Consider the following 25,131-nt stretch of genomic DNA (forward strand, 5'->3'; position numbering starts at 1 on the left):
CTCAGTATTTATGCCTCAAATCTCATTAATTACAGTGTTGGCCTCGTGATATACAACTGCTGCTGCTACGAGCAGTGTTTGTGCTCAAAATGATTGGCACAAGGGCAAAGATACGCAGATATTCATACATGTATGAACACTAGAAGAAAGAACTAAGGACACACAAAACTTCGCAACAGTATTTGGATGTTTTCATGCTGATTTACCTGCTTACAAAGCAAACTTTTTTACCCATGTGATAACGTTTTGTTTGCATGGTGCTGATAGATAATACACCAAGATACCATTCCTGCAAAGGCAGCTGTAATATTAGCCTGGCAGATCTACAGCAGGGTCCTACAAGCACCTTATTCCTTTTGTGCTCTATTTTTCATATGCATAATAAATAAGTACCAGCATTTTCCACCAAAGGATCTCTAAGCAAAATTACAAAGTCATGACCTGAATGTTAATGGTAGCTCAGGAACCAGACCTGTAAAGAGAATGGGTTTTAACATTGTTATTGGAAACAGAGCCATCCTGCTCGTGTCCCAGCGCCCATCCTTGCCCTCCCAAAGTTCATTCCGCTCTGCCCCAAATCACCATTCAATCTATGAACGTGCAAGGCACTTGCAGTCCTTCAGACCAAAATAAATCACAAGAATGCAAACAAATCACATGAAAAACGGGAACAAAGGATTTTCAGCTGTGAAAGTCTTGCCATGGAATGCATATCCAGAGAACATTACAGCAATCTCATCAGCACATTTTTAGGAAACACCTCAACAATGTCCTTCTCCAGAACAGAACTTTTCCCCATAAAAGGCCAACAGAACGCTGACGGGCCATCTTCTCAAAATAACCCCCACCCTTCAAACCACAAAACAAATCGACCAAACTATTGAGGCAAACAGAACGGGGGTGCGGGGAGAAACAGAAAATGCAAAGAAGACTGTCTTGCCCAGGAGCGATTTGGCCATTGTTACCATTTTCATGTGAAAGCCCTGCTGATACCATGGCTGATGGGTGGAAGCCTTGAACAGGGGGTTGTCAGCGTCTCTGATGGGATGATAACGGCTCTACCAAGCAAATAGTTAGATGAAAACCGTATTCTGGATTACGATGATCCTGTGCCAAAGTGTCAACCACCTTTGTGTGTTTGCCCAAGGATATCCATGGTTCACTGTTTTCCTTCCCTCAGCAACTCTTTTTTCTTTTTCTTTCTTTCTATATTTTACCCACAACCCAAGTCCTTCTTTGTTCTCTGCCCCGATTCTTTCTCTGCCTTTCTTTCTTTGTACCATTTTCTGCCACCCCTATTCACACTGAATGCAATCAGTCACACGGCTAGCCTCCACCTGAACTCCGTGGCACAAGACATGTAAGCCCTAGGAATGAGGGCAAAATGCCTCCTTTTGGTTCATGCCTCATTAACGTGCCCTTCTCAGATTCCCTCCCTAGTCTTTTCCGCCCTTTTATCACCCAAATTCACCATGTATTGTTCTTGTACTTTGTTTCCTTTTCTTTTTTGTTACCACCCACAGTCATTTTCACCTCCTTCATTTCCCCTGTTAGCTTCTCCTACCATTCCATTCCATCCTTTTCTCCTGCCATTTCCCACGTACGTCCTTCTCCCGCCACAACCCGCTGTGGCCACCTTGCTCGTCATTCTTCCTCTGGTTTCCGTGACATAATTTGGAAGCAGGAGCCTCGGTCACCGCGGGGTGACCCAAAAGCTTAATTTACTTCACTAGACTACTCCAACCATGCTCTCCCACTCACTTGTTAATACAATAAAAATACAGTGGGGCGAAAGCCCAGGACAACCAACCAACTTTGGCACAAAATGCCTTTTGCTGTGGTATGCTTTCACCTGATTAATTACCGCACACATCCCACACAACCAGCTACAAGTACCTCGGACCCTTCAGCCTCTCACTCCTTGCTGTTGTCTTTGCTACTCCATCCCTAATTTTTTCCAGTTGCTCATTAATACCCTCTTAATCCCCCCCCCCCCCCCCCGATTTAACCTCACCAACCGTTCCCTTCACTCTAGCAGCTCAAAATCCAGAGAATATATGTGGTTTTTTTGGTTGTTTTCTTTTTTCCTCCCTGCAGCTCCAACAATGATAAACAGATGCTGGTGGTCTATGCATTGTACAACTTCCCTCCTTCGAATTCCGCGTGACCTTTGCCTGCCGACACAATGGGGAGATGGGGTGTATTTACAACCTGGCTTGACCTAAAAAAGTGCTCCGAGATCTTGACATTAAACACTAAAAGTGCCCTCGGGTTACACACGTGAGTAGGTTTACAAGATTAAGTCATGGGTTTGTAAAGAGAGGCAGGTATCGACATCTGCAGAATTTGGGATGATACTTTGGGAAGACAAACGCAGACACAAGAAACTTCTAATAAAAAAGGTGGCTATGCACGTACTGGTGGCTGCTCTCTTCCTATCATCTCTCGGGAGCATGGGATTATTCGCCGTGTACCCTTAAAAAAATAATAATAATAGCAAAAATCAAAGCATTTCCTCGGACTTTCTTTAGATGAATTCTCTTTTCTCTAAATCGTGTCTAAGACCCGCAGTTGTGGCTGAAGAAACTCTTCCCCCTCCCCAGCCTCCCAGGGCCGCGGCACACGCGAGGCCCAGCCTCCACCGGGCTGTGGCATACGTCCCCGCGGGGCGCAGCCCCCTGCCCCGGGGGGCTCTGCCGGCCCTCGTTTTCCCCTGCCCCGCCAGGAAGGGCGGGCTCGGCCCCGGGCGCTGAGGGAACGGAGCGCGCCGGGTCCCCGCGAGAGGCAGAGGGGCGGCGGCAGCTGAGGAGGGGTCCGCAGGAGCGGGGGGAGCTGCGGGCGCTGAGGGGGCTGCGGGGCGGGCGCTGCGGAGAGGTGAGGGCGGGCCGCGGGTGCCGAGCGAATCCGGTCCGCAGTTTGGCGCTCGCCGGCGCGCTCTCCCTCCGCCGGCAGCGGCGGCGGGCGGGGTGCCGCTTGCCGGGAACAGCCAGTTGTTTAAAACCCTTCTAGAACCGTTTCTAATTCCCCCTTGCGCGGGGACGGGAGAGCGCGAGCGGGGGGGGGGGTGGGGGGAGGAGCCGAGGGTGGGGGGGTGGGGGTGGTGAGGAGCTAGCAGCCCGTCCAGGTCCCCGACTGTCAATCACCGCGCGGGGGGCGTGTCCGGCCGACCGGCTGGCCAATGGGGGGTGTGTGTGGCGGCGTCTCCATGGTGACGGGGCTGTTCCCGGGGAGGCTGTGATGGGTTGACAGGTGCGTGACAGTCGGAGCTCTCCGCAGGCATGTACGGCAAAGGCAAGAGCAACAGCAGCGTCCCGTCCGACAGCCAGGCCCGGGAGAAGTGAGTACCGCCCCGAGGGACGCAGCAAATAACTTTCCCGCCGCCGGGTGGTGCGGGGCGGGAGGACGCAGCGGGCGGACTCCCCCCCTCCGTCCTTCCGCCGCCGGTCCCCCCGTGTCCCCGCTCCGCACGATCCCCTCCGCGGGGCAGCGTATGTGACAAAGAGCCGGGGACGGGGGGAACGGGGACTGGCGAGGGAGGAGGGTGTCGTCCCGCCGCTTCCCAACTCCGCCGCCCCGCAACTTTTCCGCGCAGCCCCGCGGCGCATTGTTCTGCGGGTGCCCGGGAGAAGCGGGGCACACACAGGCACACACACACGCACACGCACACGGGGACACGCCGCGCTCCGGCGCCCGCCCCGCCGAACAAAGGTGCTGGGCACCCCCCGATATGGTGTTGGGTTCGGGTTTTGGGGTGCCGGTGCGCGGCGGGGCTCCACGCCCAACCGTCTCCCTCCCCGCCGGACCCCGGCTGGTACCAAAGCACCCTGCGAAAGTACTTTATTATTTTATTTAATGTTTTAATGTGTTCTCGGTGGATAAAATCCTCCGTGCGAACCGCGCGGGGGCTCCGCTGGTTTTCTCCCCCGTGGGAGCTGCTCGGCGGGGTGCGGGGGGTGCCCTGCGGATGAGGCGGGCGCGAAAGAATTGGGCAGGAAAGCGAGTTTTTTTAGGAGCGGACGGCGGTCTCGTCAAGTTGTGCTGTAGCGGCGGCTTCTCGGCGTTGCTGCAGCCGGGGAAGAGGGGGGAGGAAGAGCCCGTGTGAGGCAAGGAGGACGTGCACCGAGCGGGGTTCAGCCGGGGGAAGGTCGGAGTGAGGCTGCGGAGGGTCCGGAGCCGGGGGGCGCCGGCCTGCGCTCGGCTGTGCACACACCGCATTGCTCCGGAGCGGCTGTAACCACCACCGGGCGCAGTGCTCCGGAGGAGTTCCCCCATCGGGCAGTTTGTCTTGAACCTTCACCTAGAAGTTTTTGTTTGTTTGTTTTTCCTTTTTCTTTCCTTTTTTATTTATTCTCCCCCCTCCCCCCCGCAGTATTTTAGACACTTCTTAATTCTAAAGACCGGCATACATGCTTCCTGGAACGGCAGCAGGCCATGCATCTCTGTTGCTACAGGAGGGGGGGATGCTGAAGGAGGTTTGAAAGTGTTGTTGTGTTTGGGAATTTCACGCCTAACTTTGCCGTGGAAAGGTGGAGGTAGACAGAGGTAGCGCCGACATGCAATGTTTATGGCTGGGGTGGAGTGGGAGACACAACTTGGGCAGTGAAATCTAATCAACTAGTGGCACTTCTTACTCCCGGTGGGCGAATAATTCTAGAAATCATTGTTGAAGTGGCTAGTGGAAGCGTTGTTTATTTGGTTTGGCGAAATTATGGATTGAAGCCATTTTCCTATGCTGCATAATTGCTGCATAGTTGCATGTGTTTGTCAGTACACTTGGTAAGATCCTGAAGGGCAGAATGGGATCGCACTGTGGGACTAGATAAGGCGAATCCATAGGGCGATTGTGTGTTGGATCAGATGAAGACCATGTTATTTTCATTTTGCCTGGCAAAAACTTCCCAACGCCAGCCACGCACGCTGTGCTGTGGTCCTAGGGCTGAAACTTTAAACTGGCTTTGGTCTTATTTCGTTGTAGCTGATTTTTCTTCTGGGCCCTTGGTGCCATAAAGCACGTCATACTTCATGCGGAATGAAAATGCTTAATAATTTTCAGGGCAAGCCTGCCAAACTGACCTACTGCCAAGCAGCAGCTGCCCTCCTAAGTAAAGTTACGGGGGGCCTGCTAGATGGTGCTGTTCGATTTAAATACACTTTGTCTCCCACTCATTATAACTAACAGCTGGAAATGTGAGTTCCTTGAGTATAGGTTATTCTGTGCAAAACACTGGTTTGTTCTTAAATCATGGACTTGGCAGATCTTGTAGCATCTACTGATGGATAAACATAGCCGGGAATTTAGAAACACCCTCTTCCTCTCTCATCTCCCCCCTCCCCAGACGTCCTTTACTTTAATGAAAAATAGGAAAGCCTAAAGACTTGGTTTATGGTGTGGAATGCCATTATAAACTACGTTCCAGATTTTTTTTTTTTTTATTACGTCTTTTAAAGTTTCTTCTTAGTAGGTAGGATCACATCATTGCCATTTTCCTACGCTTTCCTTCTGACATCCAAAAAGCTGTGATTACATTTTCCTTTCTCTTTCCTGTGACATTGTTTTACAGCTGTGCAATGCTTCTTCCAAGGTGATGCACAAGTTCTTGTTCTGCTCAGAGAAGTTGCCGTTAAATATTAAATATGCCCACAAAAATACAGCTCTAACTTCTGCATGAGGTGCTATTAATTTGAAAAACGTGGAGAAAATATATATGTTTGACTGATACCTTAAGTACTTAATCAAGGAGAGTGGAGTTATAATTGTGCTTAATTTGGAAATTTTAGAATAGAAAATGTAACTTAACTCTGTCGTGACTACTCAAGGTTTTAAATATCTAAAATTTGTCGCCAGCAACTGATCTCCGAAATACATTTGTAATAATTAAGGAAATAAAATAAAATAACACACCCCCCCCCCCCAAATAATTAATGAAATAAAATAAAAATCCACTACCTCGGGTTTGGACAGCCTAATTATATGGAACATGTTTCTTTCCCGTGGGGATGCGTGCCAGTGACAAGACTAGGGTGTGAAAAGAGTATTTATCAAGTGTGGAAAAGATGTGTGTTGTTCAGATGTTGTTTGTAATCAAGGATGTGATATATTTTACAGACTGATCCTGTGCCAGATATGTTTGCAGCGTGGTATCTTGCTATATGCTGCCTTTAATATTAATGTCCTTTGAGGTTATGTAATTTCTATTAAAATTAACAAGTTTTGCAAGTCATTTACAGTAGCCCTTGGCAAATTTTCAGTTCGAATGCCAAGGATGGCATTCGTTTTATGGTCTTTCGCTTTGTCCCGCCTGCCTGACCTTTGGGGTAAATTATCTGTATTATGTAGCTTGACAACTCGTGTGAAGTGTAGATAGATGAATTCAGGGAAAAAAAACAATACCTAATTTTATGCCAGAGAAGTACAGTACAGCACAGGTAAGTGAAACGCTGAAAATGAAGGCACACAGTACCTGTGAGGTGTGAAGAAGAGGGAGAAAAATCTCTAGTGTTGTGCCCCTTCGTCCTGTTCTGGAACAGATGTGACTTAATTTTGGGTTCAGGCCATCACTGTCACATAAAGGATAGGAAAAGGAAAGTTGTATTAAGCAGCAGCTTGTGCTGTGCCAGGTTCAAATAAGGCTTATCTACATTGTAGAAGGAAAAAGACTAAAATTTTTCTAAGCATCCTCTTTTTAATCTCTTCACAGCAAATGTGGTTTTTTGTTTGTTGTTGTTGGTTTTTTGGGGGGGGGGGGATTTGGTTTGTTTTTTTTTTTAATGTTTTTATTTTTCCGTTACTCCGTAAAATTGGATTAATTCAGATGAGGAGCTTGGGCCTGTTGACATTTCACTGAATGGTGAAACTAAACTTTTAATCTGGGAGAAGTAGGGACAGACTGTGCAAATTTTATGTAGTTTTACAAACAGGACTTGCATAGGCATCGAGAGTAGGTTAACGGTTGGACTTGGTGATCCTAGAATTCTTTTCCAACCTAAACAATTGTGATTCTATTTGCAAATGGAACTCTATCTAGAAATATAAATAATGTTTTAGGTTAGAAAGTATGTGTATAAAAGTAGTTGAAAAGAACATCCAAGGAAAACTAAATTCTGAAGGGATGACATGTTTTGTGCTCAGTTGTCTTGATCTTTCAGTAGTCTTCTAAAGTAGTCTTTTTCCCAAGATACCCTTACCTTGTTGGGGCTCAGACCCAGACATGTGGGTTTTGTTCAAAAACTAACTGAGTGACTAGAGCTTGTGTTTTACGTTAATATAAGAGGATGCATAACAACATAGAAGCAAGCATTAGAGTCGGTTATTGATTGTTTTTCAGGTCGGTGTGGGAAAGGACGTGGAGAAAGTGACAACACTTGGTAGCTGCTGCTGTGTTATTCTTGTTCTGTTTTTTTTGCATGGCTCTGGTTGTAAATGTCTCCTAAAGCTTGATCTTGGCCAGTTGGTTGGGCATTTTTCTTCTCCACGTTGCTGCTGCTTTGAAGAAGAAAGATGTCTCCTTTGTTGTTTCTTCTCTAGTCTGGTTTGTGTGGTTGGCTGTTCAGATGCAGGGCTCCTTTACATGAGTGGCATGAGTGCCTGTCTTGATCAATCACTCTTCCCAAGTGGGAAAGTGGAGTAAATTGACAAAACTCAACAAAAGAATTTTTCAAAGAAAATTGTCATTTTCTTGTTGATGCCAGTATGCTTCTCTGTAAATAGAGAAAAAACCACCAATGCTTTCCTCATTTGATTCTGCTGCTGTGTAGGAAAACTGAGATTTCTGAGGGCTTTTAAGGATTTGTGGATTTCTGGAGATAGTGGGGTTTTTTTCCTTTTTTTCTTGTTTTTTGGTGTTGTGGGGTTTTGTATGTGATTTGGGTTTTTTTTTGGTTGCTTGTTCTTTTTCCTCTTCAAATTTCGAAAGATGGTATCACATGAATTAGGCTACCTATTTCTGCTGTCATGTTTTTAAGCTACATAAAAATAAGACACAGATTAAAATTAGTTGTCTTCAATGATAAATTTACTGCTCGTCCCTGGGAAATGGTGAGCTAGTTTTTCAAGTTTCAGGTGGTGAAGGATATATTGACCTCTTCCCCTGTCTCCCTTCTGAAAACAAAATTGAGAGTTTAATCTGGCCTGTTTTAGAAAATTTAGGTGTGACATTTGTACACGGATTTCACCCATCAGGTCAAATGTTTAAAAGTTGCAGGTGAACTACTCCGTGAGTATCAACATGACACCTTTTTCATTTTAGAAAAATATAAAGGATATGAAGCCCAGCTCTCTCAGCCTGCCTCCAGAGCAGAGCTGCTCCAGCCCTCGCGGCATCTCCGTGGCCTCCTCTGGACTGGCTCCAACAGCTCCACGTCCCTCTTGTGTTGTTGCCCCAGAGCTGAATCAGGACTGCAGGGGGGGTCTCCCCAGAGTGCAGCAGAGGGGGAGAATCTCCTCCCTTGACCTGCAGCTCACGCTCTGGGGGTGCAGCCCAGCACATGGTGGGGTTCTGGGCTCAAGCGCACACTGTGGGCCATGGGGAGCTTCTCGTCATTCAAAACCACCAAGTCCTTCTCCCCAGGGCTGCTCCATCCAGTCTCCCCTAGCCTGTGTTTGTGCTTGGGATTGCCCTGAGCCATGTGCAGCACCTTGCACTTGGCCTTGTTCAACTCCATGAGGTTCACAAGGTCCTGTCATCTCCAGCCTGTCCAGGTCCCTCTGAATCCCATCCCTTCCCTCCAGTGTGTCAACCGCACCACACAGCTTGGTCTTGTCAGCAAACTTGCTGAGGGTGCACTCATACAAAACTGGTGTTGCCATACAGCTAAGCACATCTAGGTACCTCATTGGACTGACAAGAACCTAGGGAAAAAAAGATGATCAGTTTCTGCATTGCTTCCTCTATACAATCTTTCTGCTTGCATAAGGTTTGTTTCTTTCCCCCCTGTGCTTTTTCTTAACGATGAACATTACAAGGCGTCAGATTCCAACCTTCGTGGGCTCTGTAGTGCCGAGCACATTTCTGGCGCTAAAGAGTAAGAACTTCTGGAGCCTGCTCAGACCCACTGGGTACAGGAGATGCACTCTTGACTACAGTGAGCATGGTTCAGGCTTGACTAAGAGATAATTAAATCTTGCTGGAGGAGACAGTAGTTAATAGAAACCAGTATACATTAATAATTCATTTTGCTTAAATTACAGGCATATGATAATGTCACAAGTGTAAAGTAGCCAAACAAGATTTTCATAACTTTGCCAAACTTAAGTGGAAAATTTATAATGGTATGTGTAAGCCTTATGCTGATTTATTTAATTTCTTTGTGTGTAAAAGTTCAGTTGAAATGTTTTGACTCGATTTGCAAATTGGGCAAAGAAAAAAAGTGTGTTTTCCAGTGTTTTAAAAGTTCTCACAACTTCTATCGTGGAAGACCAGTAGTGCCCCTCCCTTTCAAAACACTTGAAATCTGGTTGAAAAGGATGAGGGATTTTATTCCAGGGATATGTCTTTTTCCGTTTGCACGACAAAGCATCTGAATTTAGCCAGGATACAAGCCTTTTCAAAAAGATCAATTTGCATATGCTTAGGGCGTACTAGCTGTAATTGCTGAATATTTCACCTATGCTGGGAGTGCAGCAGATACTGGAGTCAAAGGGCAGCTTGGGGGGGGAAAGCGGGGCTGGTCGGTGATGGGAAGGAATGTGTGAATTTGAGGAGTTGGAGCCTGCAGCCCTGAGATGCCAGAACTAGAGATAACTGGGGTTGGCTCTTGAGGGAGGATGGAGGAACTGGGGTTGAAGTGGCTGGCCTGGAGAGAGGAGACAAAGAATTGCTAAGGGGACTGGCATTGACATCAGAGGTCTGGGTGGGATCTGGTGCATCTTGACAAGGAAGACAGACCTGGTGCAAAGCAGAGAGCAGAGCCAAGACAGAGGTGCCTTCAAGGGGACGGGTCAGGAAGTGGAAGGTTTTTGTTATGTTGGGAGGAACATACTGTCCCTCCAGGTACTAGAAAATGACCATTCCTTGGCTGCCAGTAAGTACTTATGAGACCAAGATGCAAAATATCTTCAAGATAAAACCTGCAAACACCTATCAAATACTGACTAGGCTGAAATGGCAGAGAGGTCTATGGTAGTCCTAAAAACTGTAACTCAGAGATGTCAAAGCTTTGGGAGGGAAGGGTAGGATCTGCCATTCAAAAGCATCTGGAATAGTGTATCGGTATATGTCTGAGTGCAATGTCTGGGTGCTGTACTTGAATTCTCAATAATGTGCTCTTAACTTGGAAAATATGGATGTATAGTAAGTGTTGTTCTTACTTTGTCCTCATTTGCATGTTCACTGATTTCTTTTTTTTTTTTTTTCCTCTTTTGTTTCCTCTGGAAAAACTTGGTTTTTTTATTGTGCAGACTAGAGCATTGTTTTCATAATGAGCAGCTATTTGATAATTTGCTATCTTGCTGTCATGCGGTATGTGCCTGACTCCCTGTTTCATAATGCAGCTGTTCCTGGAGGAAGAATATGTTGTTTGGTTTTACAAACCTTTAAAAATATGCATCAGCCACTCCTGCCTGCCTGCCAGTTCTAGAAATGGCAGTAAGGTGCCAGAGAGGTGAAAGGCAAAAATATTTGCTGATTACTGGGTGCCCAATCTGAGTTGTGTAGCCCTGATTTTTTTTTTTTTTTTTGAACATTGCATAAACCACTGGTGTGTCCATTCAACTTCCGCTCTCTCTTTTGCCACTGATTCTAAGGCTGAGATGCCATTTTATCACATCGGGAAACCGGAAGATGAGGAGCAGAAAATGATTCATCCCTTGCACAGAGTATGTGACATCTATCTTCTTGAGGTCATGCTTTGGTGTTTCATAGAATCACAGGATCACAGACAGGTTTGGGTTGGAAGGGACCTTAAAGCTCATCCAGTTCCAACCCCCTGCCACAGGCAGGGACACCTTCCACTAGAGCAGGTTGCTCCAAGCCCCGTCCAACCTGGCCTTGAGCACTGCCAGGGATGGGGCAGCCACAGCTTCTCTGGGCACCTTGTGCCAGGGCCTCACCACCCTCACAGGGAAGAACTTCTGCCTGAGAGCTCATCTCAATCTCCCCTCCATCAGGTTAAAGTGATTCCTCCTTGTCCTGTCTTCCTACAGGTTCTTGTCCAAAGCCCCTCTCCAGCTTTCCCGTCAGTCCCCTTGAGGTATAGGAAGACTGTTATAAGGTCTACCCTTTTGCTCTCTGAGAAAGATGTTCTCTTAGTAGCTGATACAACAGCTGTGTATTACTTGACTGCTACCCAAACCATGTGGACTGTGGGGTCTGTGGCTCAGTTGAGCAGACACCAGAAAAAGAAAATTAAGCTTTGATTCAACCGGGATCAGCACTCCTCTGTGTCCTGTGTGTACCAGCAACACGGAAACCAAGTGTGGCCCTAGTTCCAACCAACATGGCTGAGAAGCCTTGAAGTGTGGCTACTGCATATTCATGGAGAAAAACCATCATCTAACTGGTGTGCTTGCCGGTGTCCAAAGAAGCTTTTGCAGAAGAGTCTAAAAAGCAACTGTTCGGGGCAGTTGCGCTGGCAGAGTACCACAGTGGGCTGTGCCCTTTTCTGCACCCTGAGGGTTCATGGAGCGGTCATCATGAAGTGGCTCTACCCAGTTACACCACCCTGAATCATACAATTGTGTATTTGTAGTCTCCTTCCCTAAGGGAAGCAGGCTTGCGAGGTTGTGCTGTGTGCAAGTATGCAACCAACTACCCTGGATAGCTTTTGAGCTCATTTTCCAATGTCAAGAATATGGGTGAAAAAAAAAGACATCAGTCTCAAAAAACCTACATTTCTAAAGGTTGCTTCAGCTATTTGCTTTCACAGAAACAGGCTGAGAAAGCTGGACTTGTTCAACCTGGAGAAGTGAAATAATTACCTATTTTGAGATAATGTATCCTACTTGGGTTTTTTATATAAAACATTGCTGTTGATACTCCCTGGGACACTTGCATATTTTTTGTGGCTGTTGGTGTTTGGTTTTTTCTTTTTTTTTTCTTTTTTTTTTTTTTTAATGTCTTTTAAATAATCAGTTTTGCAGTGCACATGCCCTCCAGGTTCTCTTTACAATACTTCTGCCTAGCCAATTATTCCCCATTTCATATTTGTGTATTTGATTTCTTACTCCTGAGCGTAGTACTCTACATTTGTCTTATTGAATTTTCTCTTATTAATTTTCCTTATTCTGTTCATGTCCCCAAAAGGGCATATAATCTTTCCCAATTTATCTTGTACACTTTTGTATTTCTACATACAACTTATTAATGAAAGTCTTTTAATGGAATTGGCTTAGGATAGCAAGAGTTTTCTTGAAATATTCTATCATTTGTAGAAACATACTGATCAAGACACTTCCATTATTTTTTTCATGTGATTGCACACCATTTTTTCATTTCATAAAGGCTTTTTGCATACATAGATGTCAGGTAATAGGCTAAGAATAAAAACTCTTGTATCTTAAATTTAGTACTACTGTTAGAAAGTAAGTAAGTTCCTCCTTACCCACTTTTCAGTCTCGCTTTCAAGTAAACCAAACTGAGCTGAAACATTCTTTTTCTTGACAGGTAATGTTGGCTCTTTTTTCTCTTTGTATTCTGAAGGTGTTTATAATTTGGTTTTGGAATTGTTTTCTGTATATTTTTTAAAAGTCAAGATGATGTCTGGATTAAATTACCCTTTTTAGGTTTTTTTTTTGTTTTTATTGTATACTCACTATGGCATGCTAAGATTTTTAGGTTTCTTTTTGTTTTGTTTCTTCTTGTTTTGTTTCGGTTTACTTTGGTTTTCTCCAACACCAGACTAATGTAGTATGTATAAACAGGTGTCATGGTTTAAGCCCAGCTGGTAATTCAGAACCACGCAGCCACTCGCTCACTGCCCCTCTTCTTCCCTCTCCCCCCACTCCTGGCGGGATGGGGGAGAGAATTGAAAGAATGTAACTCCCACAGGTTGAGATAAGAGCAGTCCAGTAACTAAGGTACAATACAAAACCACTACTGCTATCACCAATGATAATAATGATTAGTGAAATAACAAGGGGAGAGGATATAAAACTAAAAGGGGAAAAGGAAAAGGAAGCAGTAAACACAAGTGATGCACAATACAATTGCTCACCATCCACTGACTGATACCCAGCCTGACCCAAGTAGTGATCTCCCAGTTTCTATACTGGGCATGACGTGCTGTGGTATGGAATACCCCTTTGGACAGGTGTCCTGTCTCTGCTTCCTCCTGGCTTCCTGTGCCCCTCCTCACTGGCAGAGCATGAGACCAAAAAAGTCCTTGATCGGGATAAGCATTACTTTGCAACAACTGAAAACATCGGTGTGTTATCAGCATTGTTCTCAGGCTAACGTTGAAAGCACAGCACTGCACCAGCTACTAAGAAGGAGAAAAATAACTGTTACAGCTGAACCCAGGACAACAGGCCAAAATGTTTACTCCTGCTCACCATGTGAGTGCTTGGGCAGTTGGATAGAGAAGTTGGACAGCTCATTTCTGCTTGCCTGTATCTTGTTTGCTTTTCTGTGCAGCAGGAGAGCTTCATCTTATAGTGTGGTGTGAATGAGGGTTTAACCGGAAGAGCTAAGTAAGTTCAGCTCCTTTTTGTTTTGTTTTTCTCAGAAAGTGGTTGAAGATCTACTATGCCAACTTGACAAACTTTTCACTGCATGCTCTCCAAAGTCCCTCCTTAGGATGGGCACTCCTTAGGAGGGCCCCTTGAAGGCCTTCCTCTTCCTTTTCTCTCTGCACCTTCATTCCCTGTACCCAGAATGACTGGAGCCTCTTGTGTATGAGCCTTTGGCTCCTCCAGACCCCAGCTTCCATGCAGTTTTGACATCCACATCTTGGATTTCACCCCCCCCCGCCCCCAGGAAAACCAGCTTAATTTGTCATAAAAGAGCCAAAATGTAAATTAATATAACTTATTTTAACCACTTCTTTTCTCTAGGCTTTTCAAAATGGTTGCAGTCCTTCTTTGGGCAAGTGTATTGGAGTCTTCAGGTTTTAGTTTTAAGCCTGACCCACCCATGAAAGAAGAGTGACCGGCTGGGTTTCCTTCTTCTAAGTGTATTGGGAACAAACTTTTTCAGCACCTTCTTTCCTGCGCAAATATCAATTGGGAAATTACCAATTTCTAAAAACCTGGATTTCAGAAATAACACTTCTGATGTTGGGTACAGTTTGTCGACAATGTTTGTGGGTGGTGTGGGTTGTCAAGGTCCTCAGTGTCTCTTGGCATTGAATTCATAGGCTGCTTGATCCTATCCTTGTTAGGCTTTACAGTCTGCCTCTGGGCTTGTGTTTCAGTATGAAGGTCAGTTGTTGATGTAGAAGCATTTAACTGGGAGCTGAATGTGATTTAACCAATACTTTTTGCTAAGTTTGTATGGTTATAGTTGAAGTAAACCCCTTGAATTTATCCCCAAACTTGTGATGGGGATTGATCAAGCCTAAATTGCCAGTGAAAGTAATGGTTTGCTACTTAGGCTTGGCTGTTTTGTTTCTTTCCTATCTCCCATCTCTAAATAAAAGACCGTCTTTGAAAGCGGGAGTTGCAGTCATGAAGAAATAAATGTACGAAGGTACTGATTGAACAGTGTCCTGTGTTTTATATTAACTTCCATTTTATTTGTAATGGCTCTGGCTTTTGAGGGAGATTTCACCTTAAACCAAAACCAAATCCCTATAATTTTTCTAGAAACAAGCCAGTGTTTTGAAAATACAGAAGCAACAAGTTGTCAGTAACAATGATTTATCAGTATATGTAGATTCCAGTGGTAATCAACTTAATACTTATAGAAAAGTGGCAGTGTTAGTTTTGGAAACTTTTTTATAACTTAAAGTGACAGCGACATCTGTGGCAACCTGAGGTTGCCCATGTTTTATCATGTTGGCCTTTCCCTGGAAAGGGCTGTGCCTTCTGAAGAAAATAATTAATAGAAATGGTACTACAAGTCCGTAATAAATACGTTGTTCTTGACAGTCTCAGGACAAAATGGATCATGTGGCTGACAGGCTGTATGATTGTGTCATAAATATTCCATGATTTATGAGGGTGGAAGTAAGGATCCCACCTGATGCTCCTACTGTGGAAGTTGTGGCGTTTTATCAGATATTTGTAATTGCATAACAAGATTTGATAAACCAAATCCCCTTTGCTTTCTCCATTCTAAATGTTTTATTTACTTTCTTCCCTTCCCAACTAACCCTAAAAGAATGGGGACCAGTCTTGGAGGGCTCTGGTTACTCCTTGAGGTCAGCCTTTGAATTGAGGTGGTGTAAGTCAAAAAGACTTCTATGATGATGCCAGCATTAATAAAAAATTTATAGAGTATTACACACGGAGTGGATGTTTTAAAAGCTTACAGACATATATCTTGGCCTGAGGAAGCAAGTTTGGTTTTCCTTTGTATTTATATGCACGTTGTATTGATTATTCTACATTGGAACAAGAAAAGTACATGATCAACAAATCATCACCTAGATCAACAAAAAAACACTTAGAGCTTGCACAAAGCACAGTACATTAAAAAAACCCCCAAAGCTATAAAAGATAAAGGAGAGCTTCTGATCAGAAGATGAAGAGCAGTGTGAGAAATATGGAAATATGCCTCTAGTAATGGGAATATGCTTGACAAGCAAAAAGGTACAAACACGTTGGTGTTTCTGACTTCCGCAGTTTCTCAAATCCAGTGCCACTTCTAATTTTACTATCTGTACATCTAATTCTTTATAAAAGAAAAATGTTTACTCTTATGAGACGAATATCTGTAGATGTGTAACTGCAAACCTTGGTATATTTTAAAATCTTTTTTAGAAATAGAATGAGAGACTATAATGCAACAAAACACAAAGAAAGCTGTATCTTATGCTTTGAAGATGCAAGACTTAAATAACTTGTCTAACTGTAGTTGGGGAACCTATAGAGTGAATGAAAAAATTACTTTGAATGATTTTGCAGAACATATTACATATATGATTAAAACCAAAATCAGGCTGGAATACCTTATGCAGGTGTATTTGTATTAATTCTAGTAATTGAAGAAGTTACTTATAAGTCTTTCCCAATATTCCCAAAGTAGTCCTGTAAGACTGTAATTAATTATTCACAATTGGAGGAAAAAAAAAGTTTGGAGTTGCCTGGTGTCGGTCTCTAATTCCATGTGGGTTTACACATCTGAAGGAAAAAAAGCGTAATAGACAGTAGAAGGTTTTCTTGTCATAAAACCATAACTATTTTTTGTGTAGGACAATGCTACTGAATTGAGCAAAAGAGAAGATAGTGAAAAGTGGCTTCCTGCTAAAGCAAAACTGGGGGTGATGAAAGTGCAGCCCAAGGGAAAACTTTTCACAAGTAAAACTTATGAAAGTGTTTTGGTATTAGTTTCTGTTTAACTTTTCTTTGCAAAGTGTATACATTCAATGGTTAAAACATAATTTGAGGGGCTCTCTGGTACAGTGTATTATAGAGGGAAGAGCTTTGCATCTATAAAGGGTTGTGTACTTACGTGAGCATGCTCTTCTGTTCAGCACAAACACTGGAAATTCCCACTAATTCTGGTTACAAGTGGAAAACTAATGGAGTAAAATCGTCAGTGTCATATATGCCTCAGGCTTTCTAACACCTTGTTTTGAAGTGCTCCAGTGGGGCTGTAAAGGGAAACAAGAAACTAGATTAAAGAGACTAATGGTGTAATTTAGTAAAGTAGTTGCTGTGTACTCTACAGCATCAAAGTGGAAATGTTTCTATATTCTTTTCACCTTTGTCATTCAGTTACAATTTCAGCTGACTTTAAAGCCACTTCTATGACAGTTACTTTGTAGCATGCCCACAACTTTCTTTGAATTTCTGGTTTTCCAGTTCAATCGCATATTTAAAGAATTAACATAACTCAAGAAAGATGACCATTGCATTCTTCCAACTGAAGAATTTTCCATATTGCATTGCATGTGTTTTGTGTCTGTATGTATGCATAGGGCTATGTATGTATTTAAGCTCAGATGGCAGGGTTGTTATGTTTGTCCTTAGAACAGGCAACGGGGTGTCAGCTGCTTGTATTGAATCATGAAAGCAGATTCATTAAAAAAAACCCCAAACAAACAAAAAAAACAAAGAACAAACCATTTTGATTCAAATACGGACTAAAATTAGAGGAGGCACTTTCGGAGTTAATAGACTAACTGCACTCTTGATCCACTTCCAAGCTTATTCAGTGTCACCGTTATACTATTGTCATGTCTCTTGGTATGGAACCATGAAATTTACTGTGTCCTACCTATGGCTTGCCTATGGTCCATTGTGTAATAACTGCATTTAGCTGACCAAGGCTGACTTTATATTCAACCATCTGTCATTTACTTCTCTTCGGAAGCAATGACAGGAGTACCCAACAACCAAACTTTTTAATGCAAAATACTTGTTTAGAGTAGTGTGAATGAAGGCATCTGAAAACAACAAAAGCTGTCTATAGATGTAATATTTTTTTCCTGCCTAGGAATTTACAACTGCCCTAATGCTTCTCTGATAAAACAACCTTCTAATTCTTCCATAAAGCTTCCATCAGTGTGTCTTCTTGGGTAGCCCCCTGGCAATTGACACAGGCTTATAGAAAAAAGATAGGAGATTTTTTTCTTCCCGTTTGGCAGCCCACATGACCGAAAGAAGCTTTTGTGCCTCAAGGGTTTATCCTTTTTTGTTTGCCCCATTTCCTCCCACCCGCCCCCCCCCCCCCCACCCCCCAGCTATATTGACTTGGTCTAGTGAATGATTGTACTTACAGATTTGGCCTCTCAGCGTACTGTGGTTGGAGTCCTGGGCAGCACCTTCTGTTGGTGAGAGAACCTCACAGTCTGATTCCCTGGCTTGGGGAAATTCTGGTAGCAATGTGAAAAACAGGGTGAAGTATGTGGTGCTATTCTGTTTGCTCACCTGATGGCCCTCTCCTAGCTGATTCCTTTGTATGTGTGTCGCAAAAACAATGTCTTTGTGTGCTGATAATTAACTTTTACTATGGTGGTTTTTTTGTTTGTTTTTTGCTTTTGGTTTGGTTTGGTTTTTTGTGAAAGACGTGTTATATGATGTAGAGTACATCAAACGGGTAGCGAATCTTGTGCTTTGGGAAAGACAAGGTTAATGCACTGAATGCAGGGCACCAAGTAATGAGCATGGGATGGGACCTGAGCTCTTAAGATAGCAGCAGATATTTTAGCTAAACGTAAATATTTGAAGAGGACAGGCCAGATGCTCCAGATGTTCCACTTTTTGAAACAATACATAAACCATCTCTAAGTATTTGAGGTTGTGTTTGAACACTCTTAGCTCCAAAGTCTTATGGCTGCAAGGAGTATACATATATTCTACACTAATACATGATGTGCCTGGGTACTCTGTGGTGCTCGTTGCACCCAGTTCAACGCCCTGTTGAGCATAGGAAGCATAGGAGCATAGGTGCTCCTTCAATCCACTGTTGAGCATAAGAAGCTTCCTAGCATCTCTTTGTGGTTTTTTCCTTTCTTCATCCGACATGTAAAAGTGAGAAATTAATTCTGTAAATTGGTAGAAAAGATCGTAACATTCACTGACATGATGTAGCCCATGAGTTAATCTGTGACATTCCTTCCATGAAGATGTTCTGTCCTCACATAGTAGTCACATTTTTTTTCCTTTACATTCAAATTTAGTTTCAAGTTTCAATTTCAGTAAGCTGTCATTTTCCAGCCCACGGATGCTCTGCCTCTTAATATTCTGTATTTGTATAGAGTTCAAGAATGCCACTGCCTGAAGTGGCTGGCATATGAGTATTTCCTATGGCAGAGTTACCTTTTATCTTTTTAATGTCACACGGTTTGTAAAATTAAAGTAAATTTCAGCAGTCTCCTGGGCATTGATCTAAGTGATGTTCAACTACAGTGTGTGCTGGCGGTCACACTTGTACTGGCATTCTCTTTCTTTTCTGAATTTCTGTTTCTCCAAGTCAGAAGCATCTTACCCTTCTGTTGGGTGCTCTGTGGAAGGAAGTACTTGAGGTGGTTCTAAAAAATCAAAACCCTTTGGAGTGTCTCCAGTGTGGTATGACAGAGTGTGATGTGTGATTACAAAATGGTAAGGCTGTGTGATGTGCTTCAACAAGATCATTTCTCTTGATGCAGTTCCTCCACTGAATTTTTAAGAATTTTCCATCCAAAATGAAGCAGTGTGATACCGTTGTAGATTATTTGCTGGCTTAGTTGTCCTAAAACATCATGGTTGCTCTGTTTCTTCTATGGTTGACATGTTCTTCTGTAGTTGAAGGCCATTCTTTATTCTGAGTGTGGAAGGCTGTTAAGTATAGGTGGATCGTACTTGCTCTTCAATACCCTGCCTGCTCACAAAAAAGAAGCAACTGAGCCATGTGCATGTGTCTACTTGCAAAACCCAAAGCTGGCTCGTCTAGTTATGGGTTCGCTCATCTGGCTACGTCACCTGAAGTTTGAAAAATAAATAAGAAATAAAGAATACGGCTTGGGTCTGGAAATCTTGTTGGCTAAAAGGAAGGTGTCCCTGCCCATGGCAGGGGGTTGGAACTAGAAGAGCTTTAGGGTCCCTTCCAACCCAAACCATTCTGTGGTTCTGTTATTCTAGTTTAAAATATCCCTGGCCTTTTAGTTCCTCCCATAAGTGCTAGCAGCCTTCTAGGGGAGCATTCCACTTGAGGGACCTCTACAAGAGGCTTCAGGAGCAATCATTCACTTGATTTGGTCATTTCAGTTACCTTTTTCTGAAGACCTTCAAGTGCCCCAGGTTATTGTTCAGGGCATGAGTACTATGTATATTACACAACTGTTGTGGTAACCATTTCAGATTGACGTCTGGTGAGCAGGAACTTTGTGTTTCATGATGTGGGGAGCCAGGAATCGCTGTTCTCCTCCCACCAGGCCTTCACCAGGGTTGGGATTGCATCCTTGCCCCTCCTTCCAGTGTGTGCTGTATGTTGGTAGGGGTGAGTCACCTCTTTTATTATGTTTTGAATACTTTCCTCCCAAATGTAGTTTACTTTCTGCAGGGAAGGGAAAGAATTTATGCTGTCCTGGTTCCTTGTTTTTATCAGAGCCCTGCTAACAACTTCCAGCTGAGGGAGTTCTTGATATTTTTACCCTGAGATATTTAGCTATTTGAGCCTCTTTACGTGTTTTTCCCTTGATACATATTATCTGGTGGGGAGGGATGGGGACACAATGGTTCTTGTCAGTTAAGATATTCATGAGCATGCTTGCCACATTGTCTGCACTTATTCCCAGAAATCTAAACACTTCAGAACTGGGAGGAAGTTTTGAGTCCTGAAGTATTTGAATCAGCCTCACTGCTCTGTTCTGACTGACGCTGTTGTAGCTCTGTTTTCACTGAGTCTTCCCCTTCGTTTTAAGAGGTGGTGCTTAGTATTAAAAGATGAATGTAGTTGATATTCTGCTTAAAACCACTCAGAAGTAAATAAATTAAAAGGAGCAGAGAATAGCAAAGTAGCAACTTGTACTGCAAAATACAAAGTTTCTGAAATTCTCTTTGTACCTCTTTTTTCCAGGTATCTTTTAAGAAGCAGAATCCTCTGTCTTATTACTAATATTACAATTTTGTTATGTTAATGTAATGTTATGTGATGTTAATGTTTTATTGATTTCCTGGCTTACAGTCTGATGAATATTCCAAATATTGAATTTGCTGGCATATCTTGTATATGCAGCATTTTCAAGTTTATGAATAACCTTACCCTTCCAGGAAATTTACATTAATATTTACATGACTGAGTGAAAGAAAATATTAAAACTTCACATTGCCCTTTTGCCTTTAAGAACCTCTTTAACCTGTTTAACCATAATTTCACAGATCCTACTATCATCAGTTCTTTTCCCTGTTTCTAACAAAGTTTCAGACTAAAGATTAAAAGCTATCTTGTTTCTTTGGCAGGGCTACTTCTGTGTATTGAAAACTATAATCTGTCTGAATAGTAATTCTGTTTAGGTTACTGGAATAATACCTTCTTTAGGCAAATGATTCCTCCATATTTCTTTGAGAATATCGTTGTTACTGTTGAACATACTTGTTATACATAGATTTGAATGGTGCTTTGAGCAGCCTGGTGTAGTGGTAGGTGTCCCTGCCTGTGCAGGCGGGTTGGAACTAGGTGAGCTTTAAGGTCCCTTCCAACCCAACTCATTCCACAAGTCTATGATATGCGTCAGTGAACTGCAGTGATTCCAGCAAATGCTCCAGAGGTGTCTCTGTAGGACTGGGGAGGTGGAGTGAGAGGGGCAGATGGTACAAATTATTCTCAGTTTAAAATGAGAATTAGATGGCATTTAATGTTGGTTATAAATTGTCCACACTACCTTTTTCTCATGATCCCCTCCAAGATGTTTATTTCTATATGGCAATGTATTACATTGCACTCCTGTGCACTTAGCTATCTGATGAAATTCTGCAGAGTGGGAAGATGACTTCGTGCCATCTGTGCAGAGTCTTTGTCTCAAGTCCTCTGCTTGCCAGTCTGGTCTATGGCAGAAGTTAGAACTGCTTGAAGGCTGCCAACGACCACCAGGATGTGCCTATTAATCAGGACCAGCTGGATACAAGTATGTGTTGGCAAGAATATAGCAGCTCTACACTCTGGTTAGAGCAACCCTTCGCCACCCAACTATTCCCTTAGGGACCTGGAGCCTTCCAGTAGTCATCTGCAAAGCTTAAGCTTTAAATCTGGCACATAAAATAATAGTGGTTTGGGGGGTTTTTTTGTTTGTTTGTTGTGTTTTTAATATTTTTTTAATCCTAACTCCCCTGCTCCTCCCTGATATTGGGCAGTCACCACTCCCTCCTCAGACAGAAATCTCTGTGTGAGGTTGCAATTTAATACACGTGCACCAGGGGTTTTTTTTGTGGATTGTAGTGATATTTTTCTTGGTAACTGTAATGTTTTTATAAACTTGTAATTCTCAAACTGTAAGTTGTGAAGCCTTTTAAAGAAGAGGTTCTATGTTGTACCACTAAATATCGACTGATTTTTGTGTGTTTTTGCACAGACAGTCTCTATGCTGTGATTTTAGGTAAGTTGCTCTTGTTTTGCACTGTCAGTATCTCTGCTCCAAGGTGACTAATGATGCTGAGAACCTGTGGAGCAGCACTACCACCTCAAGTGTGTTGTCTGGTCTATGTTAGGTTTTTCAGATGGACTGCCAGGTGAGCTAAATGCTAATCTTCATCCTTTTAACACTTGGTGAGAACAGTCAAAACTTCATTACTTTTAATTGTTATGTCACAGGCTGATACAATCACACTGTTTGCATCTTGGTTGGAAATTTCTTGACTTTTTTTCTTTGCAAATCCAGTCCTAGGAAGATTTTTTTTTTATTGACTGAATTTCCTGTGAAACTTATTTTAAACTGCTGTGTGAGTTGCAGGGACCCTAAATAAATTGAGCAGCTGACTCATTATTTTTGCCATTTGTACAACTTGTTTTTCCAATGGTCCGTGTTGAACGTGAAATCAACAAAGTAAAATACTTGGAGGAAAGTAAGATTGTTAGAGAGAAGCTGCATTGAGTGGCTTCAGCTCGGTGTACAAATAGTTTCATAGTCTTTGTTTCAAGCTTATATTTGAAATCTATTCTAATAATGACCAGGCCAACTCTTGCTTTTTTGCTTATGAGATCTGACAAGATCACCGTCCATGTGATTTCATTTGTTGTATTCATGGCAGCCCTGGGGAGTGAAATAACTAGAGCAGGAATGAAGCTCTGCTTTCCTGCACAACAAAAAAGAGCTCTATAGCAACTTGGCCACTAAGAAAAACAGCAGAGATTTTACATAGATAAAATCCGGTTTTATCTCTGTGTGTATGCATTTATGTAAAATGCACAGTCACATTCAAGCATCAGCCTCATCCATCAGCCCATGTAGAATAAAGGGGAGATCATCACCGATCCTGGTACCAAGCAGGTCGAGGTGAACTGAAGTCTGAGGAGCTGGAATGCCTTGTAAAACCCGTCCTTGCCAACTGACTCCTACTAATTTTCAGTTCCACCTTGCTGGGCTGGAATTGTTAGTCCTGATGTTTGTTTGGACTTTTTTCTATGGGTAAGCTTGTACTTACCCATAGAAAACTTTCTGTGCATTGTTCACCTTTAACGAAGTGTAAAAAGCACCTTAGGGGTGCTATTCTTTCCTTCTTATCTGCGAATGTGAGAGAATGCATGTGAAAGAGAAAAGCAATAGACTAAAGAGCTGCTAGTTGTCTCTGCGAAGTTGTTCTTAGAATTAAACAAATACCTGCAACAGAAGATTAGGGGAACCTGTTCTCTGTTTAGGGTAGTGTACTGAATACTGAAGTTTGAGATTGAAATGACAAAAACTAGTTTGAGAATTCAGTTATGGGATTTTTAGCTTTTGGTTGGTTGGGTTTGGTGTTGTGGTTTGTTTTGTGTGGTTTTTTTGTGTGTTACGTTGAGGATGGTGATACCACTTCTGCATGTTATCATCCACTTTATGTTCAAACCCACCTAAGTTTTATAGGTCATCTAGGCATTGATGCTGTATATTAAACACTGCAAATGTGAACAAAGCAGATATATCAAGCCTCCTAACAGAGATTAGTAACTTTCTGAAGCAAAAACGTCATACTTTTTCAACATTTTTGGGGGAAAAGACTTGATACATCTTGAAATGAGAAGTAATGTAGTATCCTTTTTTTTTTTTTAATTTTTTTCTTACTGTGTTAAAGAAAGTTCTTTTGCAGACTTTTGAGTGAAAAAAAACCAAACCCAAACCCTTAGAAGTCTCCAAACAACAGGAAAGATCATCCTGGTCTGAAGTGAAATTTCAGGCTGTGGATAACCTTTATCTCTTGCATTCCCTTATAATTACTTCAATAATGTTGTCTATGGTTTAATATAAAATCATTGTTACCTCTTGTATTTTGCTTCCAGATAAAATGAAAATACTCTAATATTTGAATGATTTAATGAAATTGTCACTGGAGAGGTGTGATTGAACTCATAAAAGAGTAGCAAACATTGCCTGCTTCTTGAATTTGATGTGAGATTTTCACAAACAAACAATGGCTTATTTTCCTTAAAGTCAATAGGTAAGATTGCTAAAATAGAGAGAGGTACAGAGAAAACAGTTTTCTCTCTTTTAGTAAGTGGTCCTCCCAATGAAAGGAAAATATTACAATGTTTTTTTTGTTGTTGTTGTGTTGAAAATTAAATATATGAAGTGTAAAGTTTGGTTTCCTGAGGAATGTTGCAGCCGTTGTACTGACTAAAAATATTCCTAAGTAGTCATAAGAAAATGTCCAGCTTGTCTAAAACCTGTAATGGGGGATAAGGAAGCATAGAACCAGCGGTAAGCCCCAGGGCTGCCAGAGTGCAAACACGAAGCCACCTGCAGCAGTGGGGCAGAAAGACGTATGGACAGGGCATGAGGAGCAGGTTCTCTGGCTTTGGTACCACTTGGCATAGGGGTGCATAAAAGTATCCCTAGCACAAACACAGGCTGGTGGAGAGACTGGATGGAGCAGCCCTGGGGAGAAGGACTTGGGGGTGTTGGTTGACAAGAAGCTCCCCATGACCCACAGTGTGCACTTGAGCCCAGAACCCCCCCGTGTGCTGGGCTGCTTCCCCAGAGCGTGAGCAGCAGGTCGAGGGAGGGGATTCTCCCCCTCTGCTGCACTCTGGGGAGACCCCCCCTGCAGTCCTGATCCAGCTCTGGGGCAACAACACAAGAGGGACGTGGAGCTGTTGGAGCCAGTCCAGAGGAGACCACAGAGATGCTGCAAGGGCTGGAGCAGCTCTGCTCTGGAGACAGGCTGAGAGAGCTGGGCTGCTTCAGCCTGCAGAAGAGAAGGCTCCTTAAGGGGAGACCGTAGAGCAGCTCCAGTGCCTAAAGGGGCTACAAGAAAGCTGGAGAAGGGCTTTGGACAAGGGCCTGTAGGGACAGGACAAGGGGGAATGGCTTTAACCTGACAGAGGGGAGATTGAGATGAGCTCTTAGGCAGAAGTTCTTCCCTGTGAGGATGGTGAGGCCCTGGCACAGGTTGCCCAGAGAAGCTGTGGCTGCCCCATCCCT

General features: G+C 43.1%; 2 protein-coding genes across 11 annotated transcripts in view; one reads left to right on the forward strand and one right to left on the reverse strand.

Moving 5' to 3' along the window:
• Window positions 1–25,131, reverse strand: part of ATP6AP1L (ATPase H+ transporting accessory protein 1 like) — a 756,678-nt gene that overhangs the window by 185,221 nt on the left and 546,326 nt on the right. The gene's annotated exons all lie outside the window — the stretch shown is intronic.
• SSBP2 (single stranded DNA binding protein 2) overlaps window positions 3,170–25,131 on the forward strand; it is a 175,154-nt gene continuing 153,192 nt past the window's right edge. For 3 of the 9 annotated variants that reach the window (XM_030470287.1, XM_030470292.1, XM_030470289.1), the window contains exon 1: window positions 3,172–3,337. In XM_030470287.1, coding sequence (XP_030326147.1) covers window positions 3,279–3,337 — 59 coding nt within the window. In that variant the 5' untranslated portion in view covers window positions 3,172–3,278. Of the gene's footprint in view, window positions 3,338–25,131 lie in introns of all 9 variants that reach the window. The other 6 variants (XM_030470284.1, XM_030470285.1, XM_030470283.1 and 3 more) reach the window with 3 other exon arrangements.

The sequence above is a fragment of the Strigops habroptila genome, chromosome Z (genome assembly GCF_004027225.2).
Source record: "Strigops habroptila isolate Jane chromosome Z, bStrHab1.2.pri, whole genome shotgun sequence".
In the NCBI taxonomy this organism is placed as follows: Eukaryota; Metazoa; Chordata; class Aves; order Psittaciformes; family Psittacidae; genus Strigops; species Strigops habroptila.